Source organism: Polyodon spathula, chromosome 11 (assembly GCF_017654505.1).
Source record: "Polyodon spathula isolate WHYD16114869_AA chromosome 11, ASM1765450v1, whole genome shotgun sequence".
Lineage (NCBI taxonomy): Eukaryota > Metazoa > Chordata > Actinopteri > Acipenseriformes > Polyodontidae > Polyodon > Polyodon spathula.
The window spans coordinates 35,609,159-35,628,268 of record NC_054544.1 but is presented as its reverse complement, the minus strand read 5'-3'; the positions used below and the strand labels follow the sequence as shown (position 1 = coordinate 35,628,268).

Genomic DNA, 19,110 nt, shown 5'->3' with positions numbered 1-19,110 from the left:
CTTTAGAGAAAAAGCTTATTCACACATTTACAGCACAGCAGCTTTGAAACAGGAATGTAATTACTTTAATGATGCATATCTTTGATTATTGACTCATCCTTTTGATTTGGAAAAGCGGTCATCCAAGAGAGTGGCAGCGTTTTGAAGGTTTTTACTCTCCCCCCCCTCCGTGGCGGTGGAGGGGGTCCATCTGAAGACTTAGGGGATTATCCATTTCACATCCTCAGTGTACCTGCTGCGGCAGGTTCGTAATGGGCTCAGTCATCGTCGGTGGCAGACTCCTCAGGAAATTCATCCGATGAGCTGCTTTTGTGGATTCTGCCATCGCTCTTCATGCTGTTAAAGGTCTTCTTAAAGGCTTCCATCATGGCGTGCGCCAGTTTCTTGGCCTCCAGCTTGCTCTCGCACTCCACGGCGTGGCAGTCCATCTGGAAAGTCAAGTCGTCGTTGATCTCCCGGTAAATCCAGGCAAAGATGTTGGGGCTGACGTTGTGGTCCGCAGTGCAGTAGGCAATACGCGCCACTTGGTAGGTGTCCATGTGGACTGTCGCTTCTCTCCGGCCGCCCAGGTGGTGTAACCGCACCTGAAAGGGCCGTATCTCCAGAATGGCATTGGCTGGAGTAGTGTCTTCCTGTGCTAGGGTATGCTGCTCCCACAAACCGATGACCGCTGATTCAGTGCAGCCTGTTAAAAACTGCGTCCCTGTTAAGGTGACCTTCCCCAAATAGGTAACCTGCAAATTGAAATGAAAAAAAAGGTCAGTTTATAATGATACAGCACTTTATATAAACAGATTGCGGGATCTGGTGGGTGCATTTTGTTACTGCGATGTGATTTAAAACAGAATTATACCTCAAAGTGAAGTTGTTGTTTTCTGCTAACCGGAATCTTTTTTTGCACAGGTTTAGTATTTTTCTTGTAATCTAGCCAGAGTTGGTTGCTGTTGATCATTATCAGTCAACGATGGTAATACAGAATTTTCTGTATGTTATGTGGTATGCAGGCATACATTGGCCTTTGAGTTCCACTCCCTTCAGTGTTTCTGTAAAGCCTTTTTGGGGTCCTGTATGAATGAGCGGCACAGTATTATAATCTCTGTCCCATTCAATAGCAAATTGTTCTTGTCAATCCAACTGCAAGCATTAGTGATTTATCTGTGTGCAATACAGTTAAAACCATCAGAAGCTGTACACGCAGAGCTATATGAAGTGCACACAGATAGAGAATTAGCGAGGGCAATAGATCTAGCCGACTCTGTGTGAAATGGTCTAGATTGTATCTGGTGTACCCCGGGGATCTATGCTTTTCACCCCTGTAAGTTGATGTCTGTTACTTAAATAAGATTCAAACCGCTGAAAGGAACCTAGTTGCTAAAGTAAAACACAGAATGATTAACTACATGGAAAGCATACTGCAGCCGAAAAAGCGTTGGATTCCATGGGTTTTTGTTTTTTAGTGATTAACAGTAAAACAACAATACAAATGTGCAGATATTTAGTGTATGCTAGATTTCTGGCCTGCTGTATCACGTGGAGTTGTATCTTTCCTAAACTACTAGAGTGATCTGCAGTTCTGAGTATTTTCCAAGATCTAAATACATATCTACTGTGTTGAAAGAGTCTGTAACCTTAACCTTTCCAGACAGATTGTCAGCAGTACATTATTTACTTATTATAAAGCAAATGAATGAACCATAGAAGCTGTTGAGAAGCTGGAAGCTTTAATCAGTTCATACGTCAGGAAATGGTTGGGAGTTCCATGCTGCCTCAGTAAAGGAATACTGCAGCTACCAACCTCTGCTCTAACCGAGGAGTTTAAGTGCGCCAAAGTCTGACTGGAAATGACATTAGTAGATTTTCGTGACAAATGCGTAAGGGAGGCAGCACCTGTGTTGAAAACTGGAAGAAAATGGACTGCAATGAAAGCTGTGGAATTTGCTAAGGCTGCCCTTCGAATCGGAGATATTATGGGGCAAGTTCAGCATGGAAAAGGAAGTTTTGGTCTCAGTTAAGCTCCTCCTACATGGCACAGGGCAACCCCAGCTCAACGGAGGAAGCTGGTAGTCAACAACGTACAAAAGCAGGAGGAGAGGATCAGGTGTGTAAAGGCAGTTTCCCAGGCCAAGCAGGGAGAATGGATGAGATGGGACAGCATGGAACAACGCAAGATCGGCTAGCAAGACCTATGGACAATGGAACAGAGCAGGATCAGTTTCCTCATCAGATCAGCATATGATGTTCTCCCATCACCACAGAACCAAAACCTCTGGGTGGGTGAGGATCCCTCATGTCTTTTGTGTCCATTACCTGCAACATTAAGGCACATGTTGACAAGATGTAAGGTAGGTCTTAGCCAAGGACGGTTTACTTGGCGCCATGACCAGGTGCTGCAATGTTTGGCCTTAGCATTAGAAGACAAGTGTAACCTGACCAATAAGTTGCTACCAGTTCCATCAAAGCATTACACACAAAAGACAAGAAAAGGTGTTAAAATCAAGCCTCGCTCAGGACAACTGGAAGCTGCTAGAAACTGGAAGATGCTGGCAGATGTTGGTCAACAGCTTATTTTTCCACTTGAGATTGCCACCACTAACCTTCGACCAGACATTGTCTTGTGGTCTGGATCAGCATGCCTTGTTCATCTGGTAGAGTTAACAGTGCCATGGGAAGATGCTGTGGATGAGGCGTATGAGAGGAAGAAACTTTGGTATGCTCAACTAGCTGCTGAAGCGGAACAGCGAGGATGGAGAGTCCGAGTTTAGCCAGTGGAGGTGGGTTGTCGAGGATATGTGACACACTTTACAAACCGGTTTCTCAGAGATATTGGGTTCAGTGGCCAAGAGTTGCATCACACAGTGAAGAACTTACCTGAAGCAGCAGAAAGGAGCAGCAACTGGCTGCGGTTGAGACGGAAAAATTCTGGATGGGGATCTCAAGCAGAATAGAAAGAAAGCAACGCTGATGTACAGGTAAGAAAGCTGGGCTGAGCTGAGTGGGGGATGGAGGGGGGTGATGCTGGGATGCCAGAATCACTGTTGAGCCCTCTTGAGGTGTCGTGGGCTAGTCAACAAAACACAGAGGATGGAAGGTGTCCACTTGAAGACCCCAGCGATGTACCCTACTTAGCTCAATCCAGACGGTTGCTATGCTGATGAGCTGCGGAGACCGCACTGGGTTGATCCCCGGAGCCAGCATCGCTGGAGATGCAGATGAATCACATTAGTTTAATGCAAAGCTACGTCTTAATTGGTGCTTTTCTTGACGAGAGCCGAGTTCAAATCAGCATGAAGTTCAACATCTACTCTCATGTAATGGAAATCATGAGAATCAGCTGAAGAAAACATTTTTGTGTGACAATATTATGCTGTTTATCCCGTCGGCTTAACTGTTAGTGTGTGTTTTCAGGCAGCAGAAAACGCACGCTAACAGTCATCAATACTGATGACTTCCACCGGTCTCTGTTGTATAAAACTGAGATTGCTGCATGCTGTACAGTGGAAAATAACTACATCCTTCTGTTGGCACAATGATGAAGTATTACATTAAATAAGGAAAGCTTCTACAGTTGATATCGTGCAGAACAAGATTAACAAACAGGAAACCCGCAAGCCATCACAGACCTGCTAAGAAATTACGCTCCGTGTGCAGTCAATGCTTCTCCAAAGAAAAGTATTTTCCCACTCTATACATGTGGGGGTTGTCCTTCACGCCATTGCTCTAACCATCTGGCAGTTCGTCTCTCCCTAGGTAGTCAGAACTTGAGTTTTGAATCACCAATAAAACAACTGCTTTCCTTACATTTACACATTTAGGATTTTAAAACAAGCTGACATTGATACAGCAATGCAGGCTTCTGACTGCATTTTCTTTTTTTCAAAATTTACCACAGTTACTATTGGCATGTCCTCTGAGGAAAGTAGAAGCAATTTACATTTTCATTGTGAATTAATGAAAAATATTACTAAGAAGCTAACTACATTGGTCTGGGACATCCAATCTAAATGTTTGCAATGTGTTTAAACGGACAGTCTTTTTGTTTTGTCGTCTTGAAATATCCTAATATGCTCAAAAGAGATTGTTTATTGCTCAGTGTTCTGTAGTCTCTTTAACATAATGTTTGCTGTCTACACTGTTCTTAACAAACATTTCTGACTAGTACTTTCTCCTACACTTTGTTCACCACTCAGTTCAACAACATCCCAAAAAAACTTGGCATCAGATGCTGAGAGGTTAACAACCTCTTTCCAATATAGGAACAAACTGTTGACATTCCAGGCCTCAAACCAGCCAAGTTCTGTCTAGTAGCAAAAACAAATGCTGGAATCATAGGAAGGCAAGACTGCTGGCGTCTGAAGGAGATCTCAGGAGTTGTAGACATTCCACTAGCTAACTAAACAGTGGTAACCTCATGTCATTAGCTTTTCCCCCAAAATTAACCACTTTTTAAACAAAAATAACATGTTTTCAGACTCAAATATTCTTATTGAACTGCTGCTTTGCTGTAACAGTTTGCGAAATCATTATGGTCACGGGCACATTCCGGGTTTTTTGTGTGTAGGCATTTTTTTACATTTTGCCACAATTTTACAAGTTTGTTTTAAATCCTCCATTTCTTAACTGTAATTCATCTTATAAATCCTGATAAAAAACCCTCCATTCTTAATTGCAATCTTGCTTTAAATCTCCCAAGCGGAGTCTCCAATAGAAATGTAGGAATGTGTTGCCAGTCAGTAGCTGGGGAGGGTTTAAAGTATTCAGAACGAATCAATGATAGATATAAGTCAGGAAGGAGGGGCATTGCCCAGCTGCACTGGGAAAGGTTGTGTTTTTGTAATAGTAGTAAGTTGTTCTTTTTTTAAATGGAAAAGGGTGGTCAACGAGAATTGAGTAACCATTTCCACATTTTTTCGGTGGTTATTGGCTATACACAGATTTTTAAAAAAATTGTATCAGAAGATTTACAATTTTTTATCGGTTAAAACTGAAAATCAGAAGACCTATGATTAGGCTTGCTACTTTTCGTTATTAATCGGTAAAGCTCGTTAAATGAAAGTTCGACTGATATAAATTTATAAGGGATAAACTTCGGTAAAACCACTCGCTATTTTATATTGTCGTACCAAAGATAACAATTTAGAAATCATCTATAGTTTTAATATTTACTGTCTGTCCCGTCTCAAGTCCACTCTAAATGGCTAGGGGTCGCTGTCAATCTTCTCAGTGATCTGTTAGTATAGTTTCACTGTCACTGTCATTTCACCCGGTTCTGACAGATCTCGTTGACTGAAGCAGCATCAGAATGCTCTCAATCGTTTAAATGATTGTTAATCATCAAGACCTGTTCCGAGAGTGCAATTCCATTTGCCAGCTCAAGTGCCTATCACTCAAAGTGCCTACTTAACTTTTTGTTAAGGTGTAGGTAGGCTTTTGCTAGATATATGGTGACAGTTACTAGTTTGATTTGAAAATGGGGCACAAGAGGAAAACACTTAATGAGTATTGTGCACAATCTCCTGACTGACGTCTCCGTGGCAGGATGAAGCGGGCCCATCTGCCTTACCTTCCAATGACTCCAGCTGTGCTGAAGAATAAGTGCAAGTTAATTCTGTTCACCTATCTAATGTTTTGTTCTCTAAATATTATTTTTATTCGTAAATGTACACTATAAAATCCTGTGTAATACACTTTTATATGCTGTGTTTTCTACGGTTTATTTGAGACAAAGTTTTAATTTGTGTAAGATCTTTATCTTTACAAGGTATAGCTCTGCTGTGAACAAACATTATTTCAATTATTATTTCAAAAGCATAAAGTTTGAGTTCACCCGTTCTCTGCTTGAATTGAAAAATAAAGATTAAAAAAAAAAAAAACTGTAAATTCTTTCTAAAATAAACATTGATATTAATCGTCGATTTGATTAAAAAAAATAAATTAAATAGTAGCAAGCCTATCTATAATACATACCTTCTAAAAATCAAATGCATTAGCAACAGTTATTGATACCAGCATTTTTTGTAATTGGCATTTCTTAATTATGTACCATGGTAGTCCCACGGTATTATGGATGTCTATTTGAGTGACTGATCTGCCAGATCTTGTGCTCTCAGCTGTTTCTTTCTGTGTAATTGTATGCTAATCAGTTTGTCTTCTAACCCTCTCTCTGCCACCTAGGTCATGGCATAGTGAGTATAGTAATTCAGATTTTTAAAAGACTGAAGTATCAGTCTTGACTGTAATTATAGGGTTCAAAATATTTTGTTATAGTTTCTAGCTGATTAACCGGGTGGCCTATAAATTGTATGGTACAGTATACAGATGGAGTAAGACAAACAGCTACAGTACTTTACAGCTGTTTCTACAACTGACCACAGGGCATAAAACTGGCTTAGAAACCATAGCAACCATGTTTCAGTAGCCTTTCAGTACACAGCATACTACAAACTATTCTCTGTTTAGAGGTGAGCAAGATTTAGTTAAAAGGGGAAAATCATTGTCAGAAGAGATGTTGAGGTCAAGGGCAAGAAGGGCTGGTCTTCAGCAATGATTTAGGAAAACATAACTTATCAGCAATGAGTTAACACTGGCAGCATCTACATGCACAAGTCAAAGCATAACTTATCAGCAATGAGTTAACACTGGCAGCGTCTACATGCACAAGTCAAAGCATAACTTATCAGCAATGAGTTAACACTGGCAGCGTCTACATGCACAAGTCAAAGCATAACTTATCAGCAATGAGTTAACACTGGCAGCGTCTACACGCATAAGTCATGACAGTTTTCCTCACAATCTGTTTGCCGTACTTTTCAGGAAATGCGTTGCTGTGCAGTTCTGATTAAGGAAAAAAAATCAACCATACCAATGCAGATTAATCAATTCACAGTCATTTAGGGGAGGGGATATTTAAATGTCTGTGTCTGCTTACTAAGTAGGAAAAGAACGACTCTGAATATCGTGAGGAGAGCTTCATGCATTGCCATGAAGATAAAAACATTTAACAAGAGAAATGAATTCACATGTTGTCGCCCCCATTCTGAATTACTCCGAACATTAGCTACTTGTTTGTCTGATTACCTTTCCAACACACACATACACATACACACACACAAAAGTATATAAAATATAATTTCTACTAAGTACAAGTTTTACTACCTAGAATTTATATTTGTGTGTGTGTGTGTGTGTGTGTGTGTGTGTGTGTGTGTGGAACATCTAAAAGTTACATTTAATTAACACTAGAACCGCCTTTTACAATACATGCTTTTATTTTGAATATAACCTACAGTATTCTATTTTTTTCTTTTTTTAATATACAAGCCTGTTGTTATCTCTACTGGACCTGGCAGTCATCAGTTACTTTGTTTTGTACAAGGAATGCACTAGTGGAAAATATCAGTAGGAGAAATTTCATCTTGAAGCTAGCCATAGCACTTCAGCAGAAATATTTCGATCAGAAAACTGCAAAGCTGCAGGCTGCAGCAGCTCAACCTGGATTCTGTGATAAAAGTAAATCATATTACTTTTATTTTAGATTAAAAACTACTTTTGTTTTTACAGTTTTGTATCTAAATAAACCTGTTTATTTTATTATAGTTTTAAATTTTTTTGAAATAGTGCCCTTATGTTTAATTGTTTAATTGTTCATTTAAATATGCATACAACTTTTTAGTTGTATCCAATAGTTTGTCTTTCATTTTAATATTGAAAATGTACCGTGCTAATGACTGCCGTTGGCAGCTGTAAGTATAACCGCGGCAGTTCTAGTCCTTTTGCTGTTTCACTATGTACTCGCTGGACAGCGTCACACAGTCGTGACTGTAGAGTCGATTTTCACATGCATGTAAACCAAGCCAATGTGTATACTGCAGGGAGTGTGTGTGTGTGTGTGTGTGTGTGTGTGTGTGTGTGTGTGTGTGTGTTTATATGTATATATATATATATATATATATATATATATATATATATATATATATATATATATATATATATATATATATATACTGAGCATCAAAAGAAACGTATCACTTATACTTGGATAAAATTCACTAGATGTGATCGAAAAATGACAAACTCTCTTTTAGAGCAGGTGCAGTGACTTTTTATTGTGCCGATTAACAACTGACATTACGAAGATGATGCAAAGTGATCTGTCGATCTTTGGCAGGTGTTGTGACTCTTGGTCTCCCAGTTTGTGGCCTGTCATTAACAGTTTGTGTCTGGTTATACCATCTCGCCAGGTTTGAAATTGCTGGCTGTGAGCACCCAAGACGGTGAGCCACAGTATGCTGCCTTAGTCCAGCCTCCAACATGCCGACTGCACGAAGGCGCTGCTTTCTTGACAGATGTGATATATTGTTTTTTTTTCTGTGATTTCCTTTATTGCTTTTATTCAAACTTGCAATTCAACAGCTGAAATCACTCCATATTCAGTGCCCAATCAACGGTCTCACTAATTAGGTCATTAAGTGTGTATGCTTCAATCATAGTCACTCAAGCGTGTCATGGTCCAGGATGTATGATGGAGTGACTAAGAAGAAACCAAAAATATTTTGTCAGTGTCCATCATTTATATACCTTTTTTTTAAATAAATGTGTTATAATAATGATAAGTTTCTTTTGATGTATATATATATATATATATATATATATATATATATATATATATATATATATATATATATATAGACACATATAGTTCATGTGCTTGAACAGTTTTGTATACCACTGTAGTTCACTGTCTTTTTAAAAGATATGATCCACTTCCAAACAGTCCTCTGAGATTTTGTGCGCATCAAAACTGGAATGGAACACAGACTAATGAATGACAAATGTGTATTTTTTTCTGATTAAAGAGAATGCTGTATTGTCACAGAAGAAAATTTAGACAAGCCTGACAAAAAAAAAAAAAAAAAAATTAAAAAAATTTAAAAAAAGCCAGGATCAGTGGATCAGTTTTAAGGCAGTCTTCTGCTTTATAAAGCAGCAATGCTGTTCCATTATGCCTTACACATGGTGGATATATAAAACCTTTGCTGAAAACTATTTGGCAAGCAAACATGAAACCTCTGCAGAGACTTTTTATCCTACAAATACATTGCACTGGAGAGTTTTTCTGACTAAAAGAAAAAGAATTCAAACTAATTAGACACAACACTTTCCTGATTTATAATACAGTGAATTTTCCATTCAAGTAGAGTCCAAAAGAAACCTGTAATCCAGCTAATTTAAGCTGAAGTAAAATGGCTTTTTAAAAGCCACATTCCACAGCAGGTCTCTTATTTGTTCAAGTGTTTGAGTAAACCCTCTTGTATGGAAATTCTTTCCTGAAGTGCATCATGAAGCATAAGGTTAGGCTTCATTAACCCTGTGTCATACCCCTATATATATATATATATATATATATATATATATATATATATATATATATCAATATTATATATATAATATAAAATGTCTTTAATTTGTAGCTCAGGGCTTGAATTTCATTTTTGTGTGCTGGGGGGATTTTTTAGGGAGGAATGGCAAAAGAAAAGGCACTTTTGCATATAAAAAAACTATATCTATCTATCTATCTATCTATCTATCTATCTATCTATCTATCTATCTATATATATATATATATATATATATATATATATATATATATATATATATATATATATATATATATATATATATTACTGCATCATCATTTATACTGGTGTTGCTTTAAAATAAGCTGCTTTCAGGAGACCTAACAGCTGATCATCCCTGTGAGACAGAGCTCTCTCCATTGCTTTTGCCATTGCCTGACTTGTTTTTCCATGCAGCAGAAGAAAAAGGTGCTTTTCTTTTTAACCAACGCTCCATTTCTTTCTTTTTTAACTCTTTATACTTAGCTTGCACTGCATGCATGTAATAGTATGTAAGTTGCAACAGGATTAGGCATACTATATGTGGTACAGATGAGAATATACACAGGGGCATTGGGTGTTGCATAACTTTCTTTAATAAATAAATTAAATAAGTATCAAAATGTTGTGTTATTTGTTCACCGAGGGTCCCTTTTATGTAATATTAGATTTTGGTTGAAGAGCTATAAAATTCAGTGTCAAAAATATGCAAAAATGCAGAAAATCAGACAGGGAGCAAATACTTTTTCATGGCACTGTACACTATAGCAGCCTTACAGGTAACCTCACTGTATTGTTAGTGCACACTACATTATAAGAGATGCTACTATAAAACAAAGTCTTAAATGTTTAATAAGGGGTATTAACAGATATTCTCTATGCAGCTAATATTTCACTAATTATTTCTTCAAAAAGATAAATGCATTTTCACAAAAATACAAAATTAGATACTTAAAATGTAAACCTACAGCTAAATACTTGCATATGTTTTGCAAACATATGGCTATAATTAAGGAGGTCCAAAATTCAGATTGCATGCCTATTACAATTTATGTCTTGCTAAAATGTCTTTCTCTAGCTGTTAATTTCTTGCTGGTCTGGGAAATAAAAGGACATTCTCTATCACAAGAAACACCTGGTACACGGCGGACTTAGCAAACAGTCTTGTCTGATTTTTGTTTTTTGCAGTAGGAGCAAACGTATGAAAAAAGGAAACTGGGGCAGGGCAGGTCTTAAATGTTATTTACCCTGTCCACTGGCTGAAGGGTGGAATGTAAATCTCTGATCTTGTCCTTTAGCGTCTTTAGGGTATCTCAGAAATTAGATTCAAATATTTAATTCATACTGTTTCTTGCAACTATAATATAACGTAACGTAACTATTTTTGCAAGACCTCTTTCCATCTTGCTGTGGGATTTTAAAAAGAACGTGTAGCAGGGCAGCAGGAGAGAGCCCTATACATTACTAAAATGGGCAGGGAAAATCCCTGCTTGTATATGTTTTTGTTATTGTTGTTATTATTATTATGATTTATTATATTTAAATTTAGTTGTTGTTGTTTATTTGTATTTATTTAAAAATGTATTGACAGAGTAGCCATGTTGTTTTGCATTGTGGCTGGGAAGCCCCATCCACATTAAAACAAAAAACCTTGTGCAGAAGGTGGCCACCTCCCTATTTAATTAATTGTTTAATTTATTGCCAAACCTGTGGCTCTCTGCACTCCAGGTGGGTGTACAGAGGAGAGTATGGGAGAGCACGGGAGAGCGAGAGCAGAGAGAAACCTGTTTGAAAACTAAACTAAAAATAAGTGGGGTCAGTGAAGGCTAGTGCCCAGCCTGATCGTATTATTTTATATTCGAGACTTTGTTTTGTTAAAACTTTTGTTTTATTAGTGGTTTTTGTTGAAACCTTTTGATTTTGTTTTTGTTATTTAAATAACCACTGCAGTACTACCTTGTCTGCTATTCTTCCTGCATCTGGCCTGACGTTACCACCCGGCTACCATGTCACAGAATAGTACATTCTTTTAAAAAAAAAATGTGTTGCCACTTTAGTACCAGAGAAGCATAAATAACTACAAGGCAATGTCAAAATATACTGAGTAACCTCTTCTACTGCACTGCATTCCATAACTTGTATTGAGGAAACAGAGAAAGCAACAGAGCTCAGTTTGGGTATTTACAGAAGTTTTCGTTTAGAGAATCTTAGAATTACTGTTATGTACTCCTTGGTGTCATGTTATACCCCACCCCCCACCCCCCCCAAAACGGTGCGCTGCAATTAACTCAATTATTGTGTAAGACAATGCTTGCATGAAACCAGTCTCTGCAACTCGCATACCAATTTCCAACATCAAGTTACATTTTCAAGCAAAAGATGTAACGTAACACTCAGTATCAAAGTGCTACCAGAAGAGTGGACACGGAAAGTCTTCATTGAAATACCTTTGAAAAGATTACCCATTTATATTTTAGAATTAACAATAAAGAAAAATAACGTATACAAGTTTAAAAAAAAAAAATATATATATATATATATATATATATATATATATATATATATATATATATATATATATATATATTATAACACTTAATGGAGGCTTATTAAAGAATTCCATCCAGGAAGAACATATCCTGGATCCCCACAGTCCTGGCTGACCTCTTCCTCAATTGAGGCGCTCCCACTGAGTTAGATGGAAAATTCCCGGGCCAACCTTGATAAACATTCCAGCACAACCCTGCTGCTGATGCGATCTTTAAATTATTTTAACTTACTCTGCTCCTTAATAGCTAATGTTTCAATTACAAAACCTATTAGTGTTGTTTTTTAAAGAGGTGTTTAGAATTAAACAATACCATATATAGTAGTTTTAATCACATTTATGAAATATGTTATAAACCTCTGCTAAGCAGATACATTTACAGTAAATATCTGTCAAATAAAAAGCCTGTTGTACATTCCACAGACTCGTTTATGTAGCCCAGCAAAAAAAAGTAATTCAATTACAGTTGCATTTTAAGGCCAAGTGTTGTGTTTATTTAACATTTTTGTTGTTTGACCATTAGAAAAAAAAAGGTTTAATAAAAACAAACTGAACTGATGATCTTCTATGAAGTACTCTAATGTACAGAGAAACATGTTGGTGCAGTCGCCAGTGAGAACCAGACAGGAACTTTATTCAATACAGTGAACGATAGAGGCAGAGTAAGCAGAAATCTATTTTAAGTATCTATAAGTGTTCAGGTCACTGATCCAACTCATCCAGCACATGCAAACATAAGGTCATAAGCAACTCAACACAATACCCTATGAGGCCACCCTTGCACATTATTATATATTTCTTACTGTTAAAACGCAACTGGTTCAGAGATCCATTTTCTCAGTGATCCCAAAACATGTTGAGTGGTACTTAAATTACCTGGTTTCTTTTTGTTTTAGTTTTTTTTTTTTTTTTTTAAACTGTGGTCTACTCAGTGTGCCTAAAATGTTTATGCAGTTAAAAATGATTTAGTATTGTGGTAACTGTGTATACAAAAATAACTGGAAACATTATATCATAAAGAAAAAAAAAAGACCCTTATGGCTTGCCTAACCAAACACAGGTGGATCCCCACACGGGACAATTTTTGACAGTAAAGAAATAATTTATCTACAGGGCTCATTATGTTTCCCTTCATCTCTACCCAAAAACACATGAATCACGAAATGAATCAAAGCATGGCTTCTTTGAGTGAGCTTAAGGTAATGGGTTGGGGTCAGTCCTTATACTGTATCTATGAACTAAATCCTCAAAAAGGATAAAGTGAGCCAAAGTCCCTAATTGATTTCTGTTTTTCAAACTTCTGGCAAACTGAAAACACCACAAACCCAGTAGACAAGAAACCGGGTCCATAAATCATGATTGATTGACAAGGTTTCACATAGCAATGGTACTGCACAGCATGTGTGGTTCAGTTTTAAAGTTGTTTTTGCCATGTATTGTTATTACTAACACAAAGAATGTCTTCAAACCATTTATTAAAAGGAATCAATTTGGAGACTAACAAATGGTTTACTTTTAAACATTCAAAACAGCACGCACATGTGATTTCTCCCTTTTTCATTACTTTTATCCAACATTTAGTCAAAATTCAATTGCAAAAACCTATAGCGGTAACTGTGAGAGGTAATACAGTAAAGGGAATGATATTTTAGTCCTCAGTGCTTCTTTCTCACAGAATGACCATGGGAAATTGGCTTGTGTCTCTGAACATTATGAAGAGGGACCCAATAAAAATGTGATGCTACAACTCAGCTACCCTGGGGAGGACAATAATAAAAAGAATGTACTTTAATGCCAATAAGGTCCCTGTTACCAGAAGTCATTTATATAAAGGACATCCTGTCTTTTCACTAAATGTCAGGGTTATCAGTTTCTTTCAGTAATTGGCTTCCTGTGATAAAACAAGACAAAAGAAACAGGCATGCTGAATTTCTGAGAGCAGTTCATTGTTTTACTGTGTACTGTTAACAAAGACTTGAGTTGCAAACTTTTTACAGGCAACAGTTTGTTGGAAAACTTGTTGTTAATATATCTAAATTCATGAAGCAAGGGAGATTAACCCTACATGACCCAAGTGGTTCTCTATCACATTGGAATATAATTCCTGGTAAGACAGACATATATAAAAAAAACTGTTATATGACAACACTTTCATGGGAGACTACTGTACGAGATGAGATAGTTCACATTCACAGAGTAAAAAAAAACATTTTTTTGTGTGTGTGTTACCTTTTCCCCAGTCTTTCAAATAAATATCAGGTTAGTTCAAACATTTTTTAACAGGGTTCCTATCGTGTCAAAATTATTCTTCTGACATTCAAAATGCAGGCCAGTTAGGAAAATTAGCAAATTAGCTAGGATTGCTGTTTGCCATGTGTTCCATCTGTACCTCTGAATTATTCTGTTATTCTTTTTGTTTATTTTGTTTTTTAGTGAACAAGTACTGGCCATCTTCTCAGAATACTTTGTTTATGTAAGTGAGGTAATGGAAATAAAACATCAAACTGTCTGTTTCAGCAGATAATGGCACCTGCATTAGCATGTGTTTGATGGCGCTAAAAAAACACACACACATATATACAAACCCAAAGGGAGGCTGTCAGTATTGTCTCACTTGATGAACTAGTAGGCCTAAATGGTGACAGCTTGCCAGAAAAGTAACTATGCATTACAAGTCTTTAGGTATATACTGTAGCCTTCATTTTAATTATTCCTAGGTGTACAGTCCATGCGGCTATGGCACAAAGAGACCCTTTTATACTTACTGGAGGAGCTGTCAAATTGATTGTTTTGTATAATTTTAACAGTCCGGCTTTGTGCATACGCCAGCCACAAGGGGCAGTGTTTTAGTTCTTCAACATCATTTACCACAACCAAATGTTTTCATAAAACTTTAATGCTGCATCTATTTAGGGCCACGAAACTTTCCTTAAGTTGTACATGTTTTTGGCAATAAATATAAATTATGATAAGCAAGGCTAAAGCAGCCAACCTACATATCATATGTTTGAATTGAAATAATAGAAATACTGTTTTTTTCTTTCTTTCTTTTACTCTGTTAGGCTGACAATGGGAAAGGCAATTAACAAACAAAAATACTGAAATAATAGTACACTATTCATATGGTCAGGGGCTGGGCTGTTTTGACGGGGTGTACTTAAGTGACCAGGGTGGTATACAAAGAGCTAGGGTGTTGCATCCAGTTGGCTGGGGCTATGTCCTTAAAAAACAGGTTATGTACATATTACATGGAAATTCGTAAATTCAAAATTGGAAATCCTACCTACATAATCAAACAAAACCAGTAAAACTTCATCCTCAATCAGTAAAAATGCATTCTCAAGATCAGCTTAACCCTTAGTTACCTTATAAACTTAAAATGTTAAAATAGATGTTGAGGATGAATGTTCAAGGATTCGTGTAGTTATTCGACAAAGGCAGATGGCCAAGTGGGGTTGTTTACGACCATCCTCATGAGTGAAATAAACACTCCATGTAAGCTGATGGAGTGTTTGGTTTACCAAGTACAATGTATGGAAAAGAAAGTATGTTTAAACCCAGATTTGGAGAAATACTTTCCTTAGATCAACCTCCACGTCTGCTTAGCAACACAGTGTAACATACACGCTGTGATTTGCCATTTGTCTTTCCTTGGATTTTAAATGAATTCAAGCTCGACTCCAAAATGTGATCTGTTAAAAATGCAGTGGAAGAACTCTCAACAAGCATTTATTTATTTTTATTTATTTTTTTTTTTACTATTTGTATATTTGATGTTTTACTGCCCTAAAAAGTTGAATTAATAAAAGATCATCTTAAATCACAAATTTATTACAATTGAAATCTCTATTATTTAAAAACTGTAATGACTAATAATTGGATGCAAGCTGTTTCTTTTTTTCTTATAATTGCTAGTTATATCGCATTATTCTGTGCTAATGTGTGCATTAGAGAGTGACATGAAGAGGGGACTCCCACAGGATCCATGGGATTCCCGCGGTACGGGAAAAAATTTTTGTTAAATTGTGCTGAATGGGATGATACAGGAGTGAAGCTCACGGGAATGGGTGGGACAGGGAAATAAAAAAAAATAAACCTCTCAGGACGGGCAAGAACGGGATTTAAGCTTCAGGGAATGGGAAGGAACAGGACTGCTCTGCCACCAGCAGAGAGGAAGAGTGTTTCTTTGCTCTTTAAAGTCATTAAAGACCCTATAACATGGAACTTGACTGTTACCATGAACATAAAAAAATAATATTAACAGGTCTCACTTGAACATAGAAACATTTTATGAAATTATGTTTAATCGCGCTACAATGAATCAAATAATATCCTGAAATACACAGAGAGCGATCTCCATTTCCTGGTTTGGAGCCAGGAGACTGAGACCTCACAGAGACAGATACTCTCACTGTCACTGTCGCTGTCAGCCTCCCTGCATCTGCCAGTGTGGCTGACAGCGACAGTGACAATGAGAGTAGCCTCATTTTATCAGTTTCAGACGCCTCTTATGAATGTGAATTATGTAGTGATGGATCTGACATAGAGAGAGAAAATAGGGATGGGACAGGAACGATTCTGACAGCACAGGATGGGATAGGACTGAAGTTTCATTCCCGTGTCACTGTCTGGTGTGCATGTGATTTAGAGGAGAATGAGGTAAACTACTCTATTTTAGTGCTTTAATATTATGCCAATCCATTCAAAGCATGCAGGCATGCAATATAATCTGTCGGTTGACTCAACTTTACTTGGCAGAATACAATAACTTATTTAACTGTCCAGACTAAAAAGACATACATTCTACAAATTCATTAAAACAGCCTTAGAGAAAAGCAACTGGCACTTTATTCCCGCTTTCTTTCACTCTGAATACTGGATTACACGAATGTTCTCCCTGTGTACATTCATTGTTAATGACATCATCATCATCAGCCCCAGACGGGTAACTATGTCTCTGTTATTTTAAATTCACGCCCTGTACCTCTATATTAATCCTTCTGATGTATTCCGGTAGGAAAGGGCCCCGGCTGCAGTTTTAAAAAGAGGCATAGCTCAGTAGCTTGTGAAAGGTCACTTTATTTTTAAAGGACATTGACACAATGCTATTTTCATATGTTTACATCTGTCCCTAATCATTGGATGTTGTTTGAAATCATTCTGAACGGTTCAAAGTTATGATGCTATAATACTGAGATTTTAGGTCATTAATTTTATATATTGCTTAAACTAACTGGCTGCTATCTTTCTTTAAAGACCTTTAACTCATTTTGTATTTTTTTGCTTCCTGGTTCTTCAGAAATCATGTGCTACTGTAACACTTCAACTCTTTTGAAAGGCCACAGTATCACATGGTTTCAGAAGAACCAGGAAGCAAGGAAATGTGGCAAAACAACACAGGCCTGGAAGCAAGTTAGAGCAACAGAAAACAGAAGATAATATCAACTGAGCCAACAGAGCACAGCGCTGTTCAGAAGGACTGACATCTTTAGTTGCTTTCCACCCTTTAACTTTGTATAAAGACTGCTTTGTTTCTTGTTCCTATCCCTTTTCTCTTTATCACTCTCCCACTCACTCTCAGGACTGTAATACTAGAGCTTCAGGCTTTCAGCTTAGGTGATCAAAAATAAGATTACATTATTATTTTCCTTCAGGCAAAGTGGTCACAATTAAAAAAGCTCACAAGGCAATGAAGCATTGGAAGTCCTTGGAGAACAGGGGGTATGTATTATAAAGCTGCATTTTTAACTTGTCAACATGAAAAGAAATCACCCAGACAGATAGCTATCAGTGCTTTAAGACATCCATAGTATCCCATATTTTTAAATGTGTACAAAAAACAGACTTTGGGTAGACTTTTGCAATATCATTTAGTAGTTCCTTTTATTACATGATATTGAATTATTGAATTAGTGAAATGTTGATTTGTTATGACATAAACTAACAACGCAAACCGTTTTGTTTTTATTTTTTTATCTCTACTGAGCTCCAGAATACCCTTCCTGCTGTTACATCATCATAAGCTGTTTGCTTAATTGAACTGATTTAAGTGAAGCATCTTTGTTCCTAAAGTAATAAGGTTATCTGCTTTTAAAAACACAGTGTCCCCAGTTGACAAATGCACTTAGCACCGAATAGATACCCTGGCTTTCATGATTACACTCAACAGCCCTACCAGCGTTCTCCACGGCCGTAACCATAGCAGCTGTGTTAAGCATTGCACAGTGAAGTCATTGCATAACCTGGAGCGCCTTTCAAATCAGTCCAGGCTGATAAGAAATGACCTCCCCATCATCCTGCGCTCTCTGAACGAGCCAACAGGGTTTAATCAATGCCATCAAAATTAGACTTCACTATTCCTCTCAAGAGACTAATGCCTTTAATGTACGCTGCCAAAAATGCCTTTTTTATTTTAGAAAAGTTTTTCTTTTAATAAGAACATATAAAATCAGAATAATCTGTTATGTCAGTCTTACTTTAGTCTTTACTGAGAACAAACATGCTTAACTTAAGGGAAAAACATTCTTATAACGTGTAGTGAAACATGTCTTATTTATGTGTTCTGGCCTTGTGCACAATTTTAAAATCAATCTGTTTACTAATTAATTTTTAAAAGCTGTCAGGGAAACAGGATAATGATAAATAAATTGTAATCTGCAAACTAAGATTTAAATAAGAATGATATCATTTATGCTGATGAAATGTATGACTGTATACATTTGTGAAAATCAATAGACAATAAGAAGAAAGCACAGTTCTGGACCTTGCTGGTTTAAATTGTATAACATCTTTTAAAGCATCACACATTTTACAAAACTTCTAATTAAACATGTTTCTACCATCTGCTAATGTTCAGGAGCAAACAGAATGGTTTCTAAACCACAAAATTGCTTTCCACCACAGAATTTTATATTTAAAAATGAACAGTGCCTTTTCATGGATTCTATTTGTTTTGGCAGCAAAGCCAGAAAAAAATAAATAAATAAAATAGAAAATTAACCATTTGTTTTCATCCTGCTTTACAAATGTATACTTGCACAAAACCAAAGCCAAGGACACCAGCTTTCTGTGCTTGAATGATATTTTCTTAAAATATCTAAATGTCGTTTGGCTGCTGACAACACTTTTGTCTCCAAGCAGGGCAATGCAGGCTCTCCCCTTTCTAATTAT

General features: G+C 36.9%; 1 protein-coding gene across 1 annotated transcript in view; it reads right to left on the bottom strand.

Annotated features, from left to right (window-relative positions):
* Positions 1–212: 212 nt before the first annotated feature.
* Positions 213–19,110, bottom strand: part of LOC121322645 (PTB-containing, cubilin and LRP1-interacting protein-like) — a 34,656-nt gene continuing 15,758 nt past the window's right edge. The window contains exon 3 of the mRNA XM_041262828.1: positions 213–734. Within this exon, the coding sequence (XP_041118762.1) occupies positions 258–734 (477 nt within the window). The 3' untranslated portion in view covers positions 213–257. The remainder of the gene's footprint in view (positions 735–19,110) is intronic.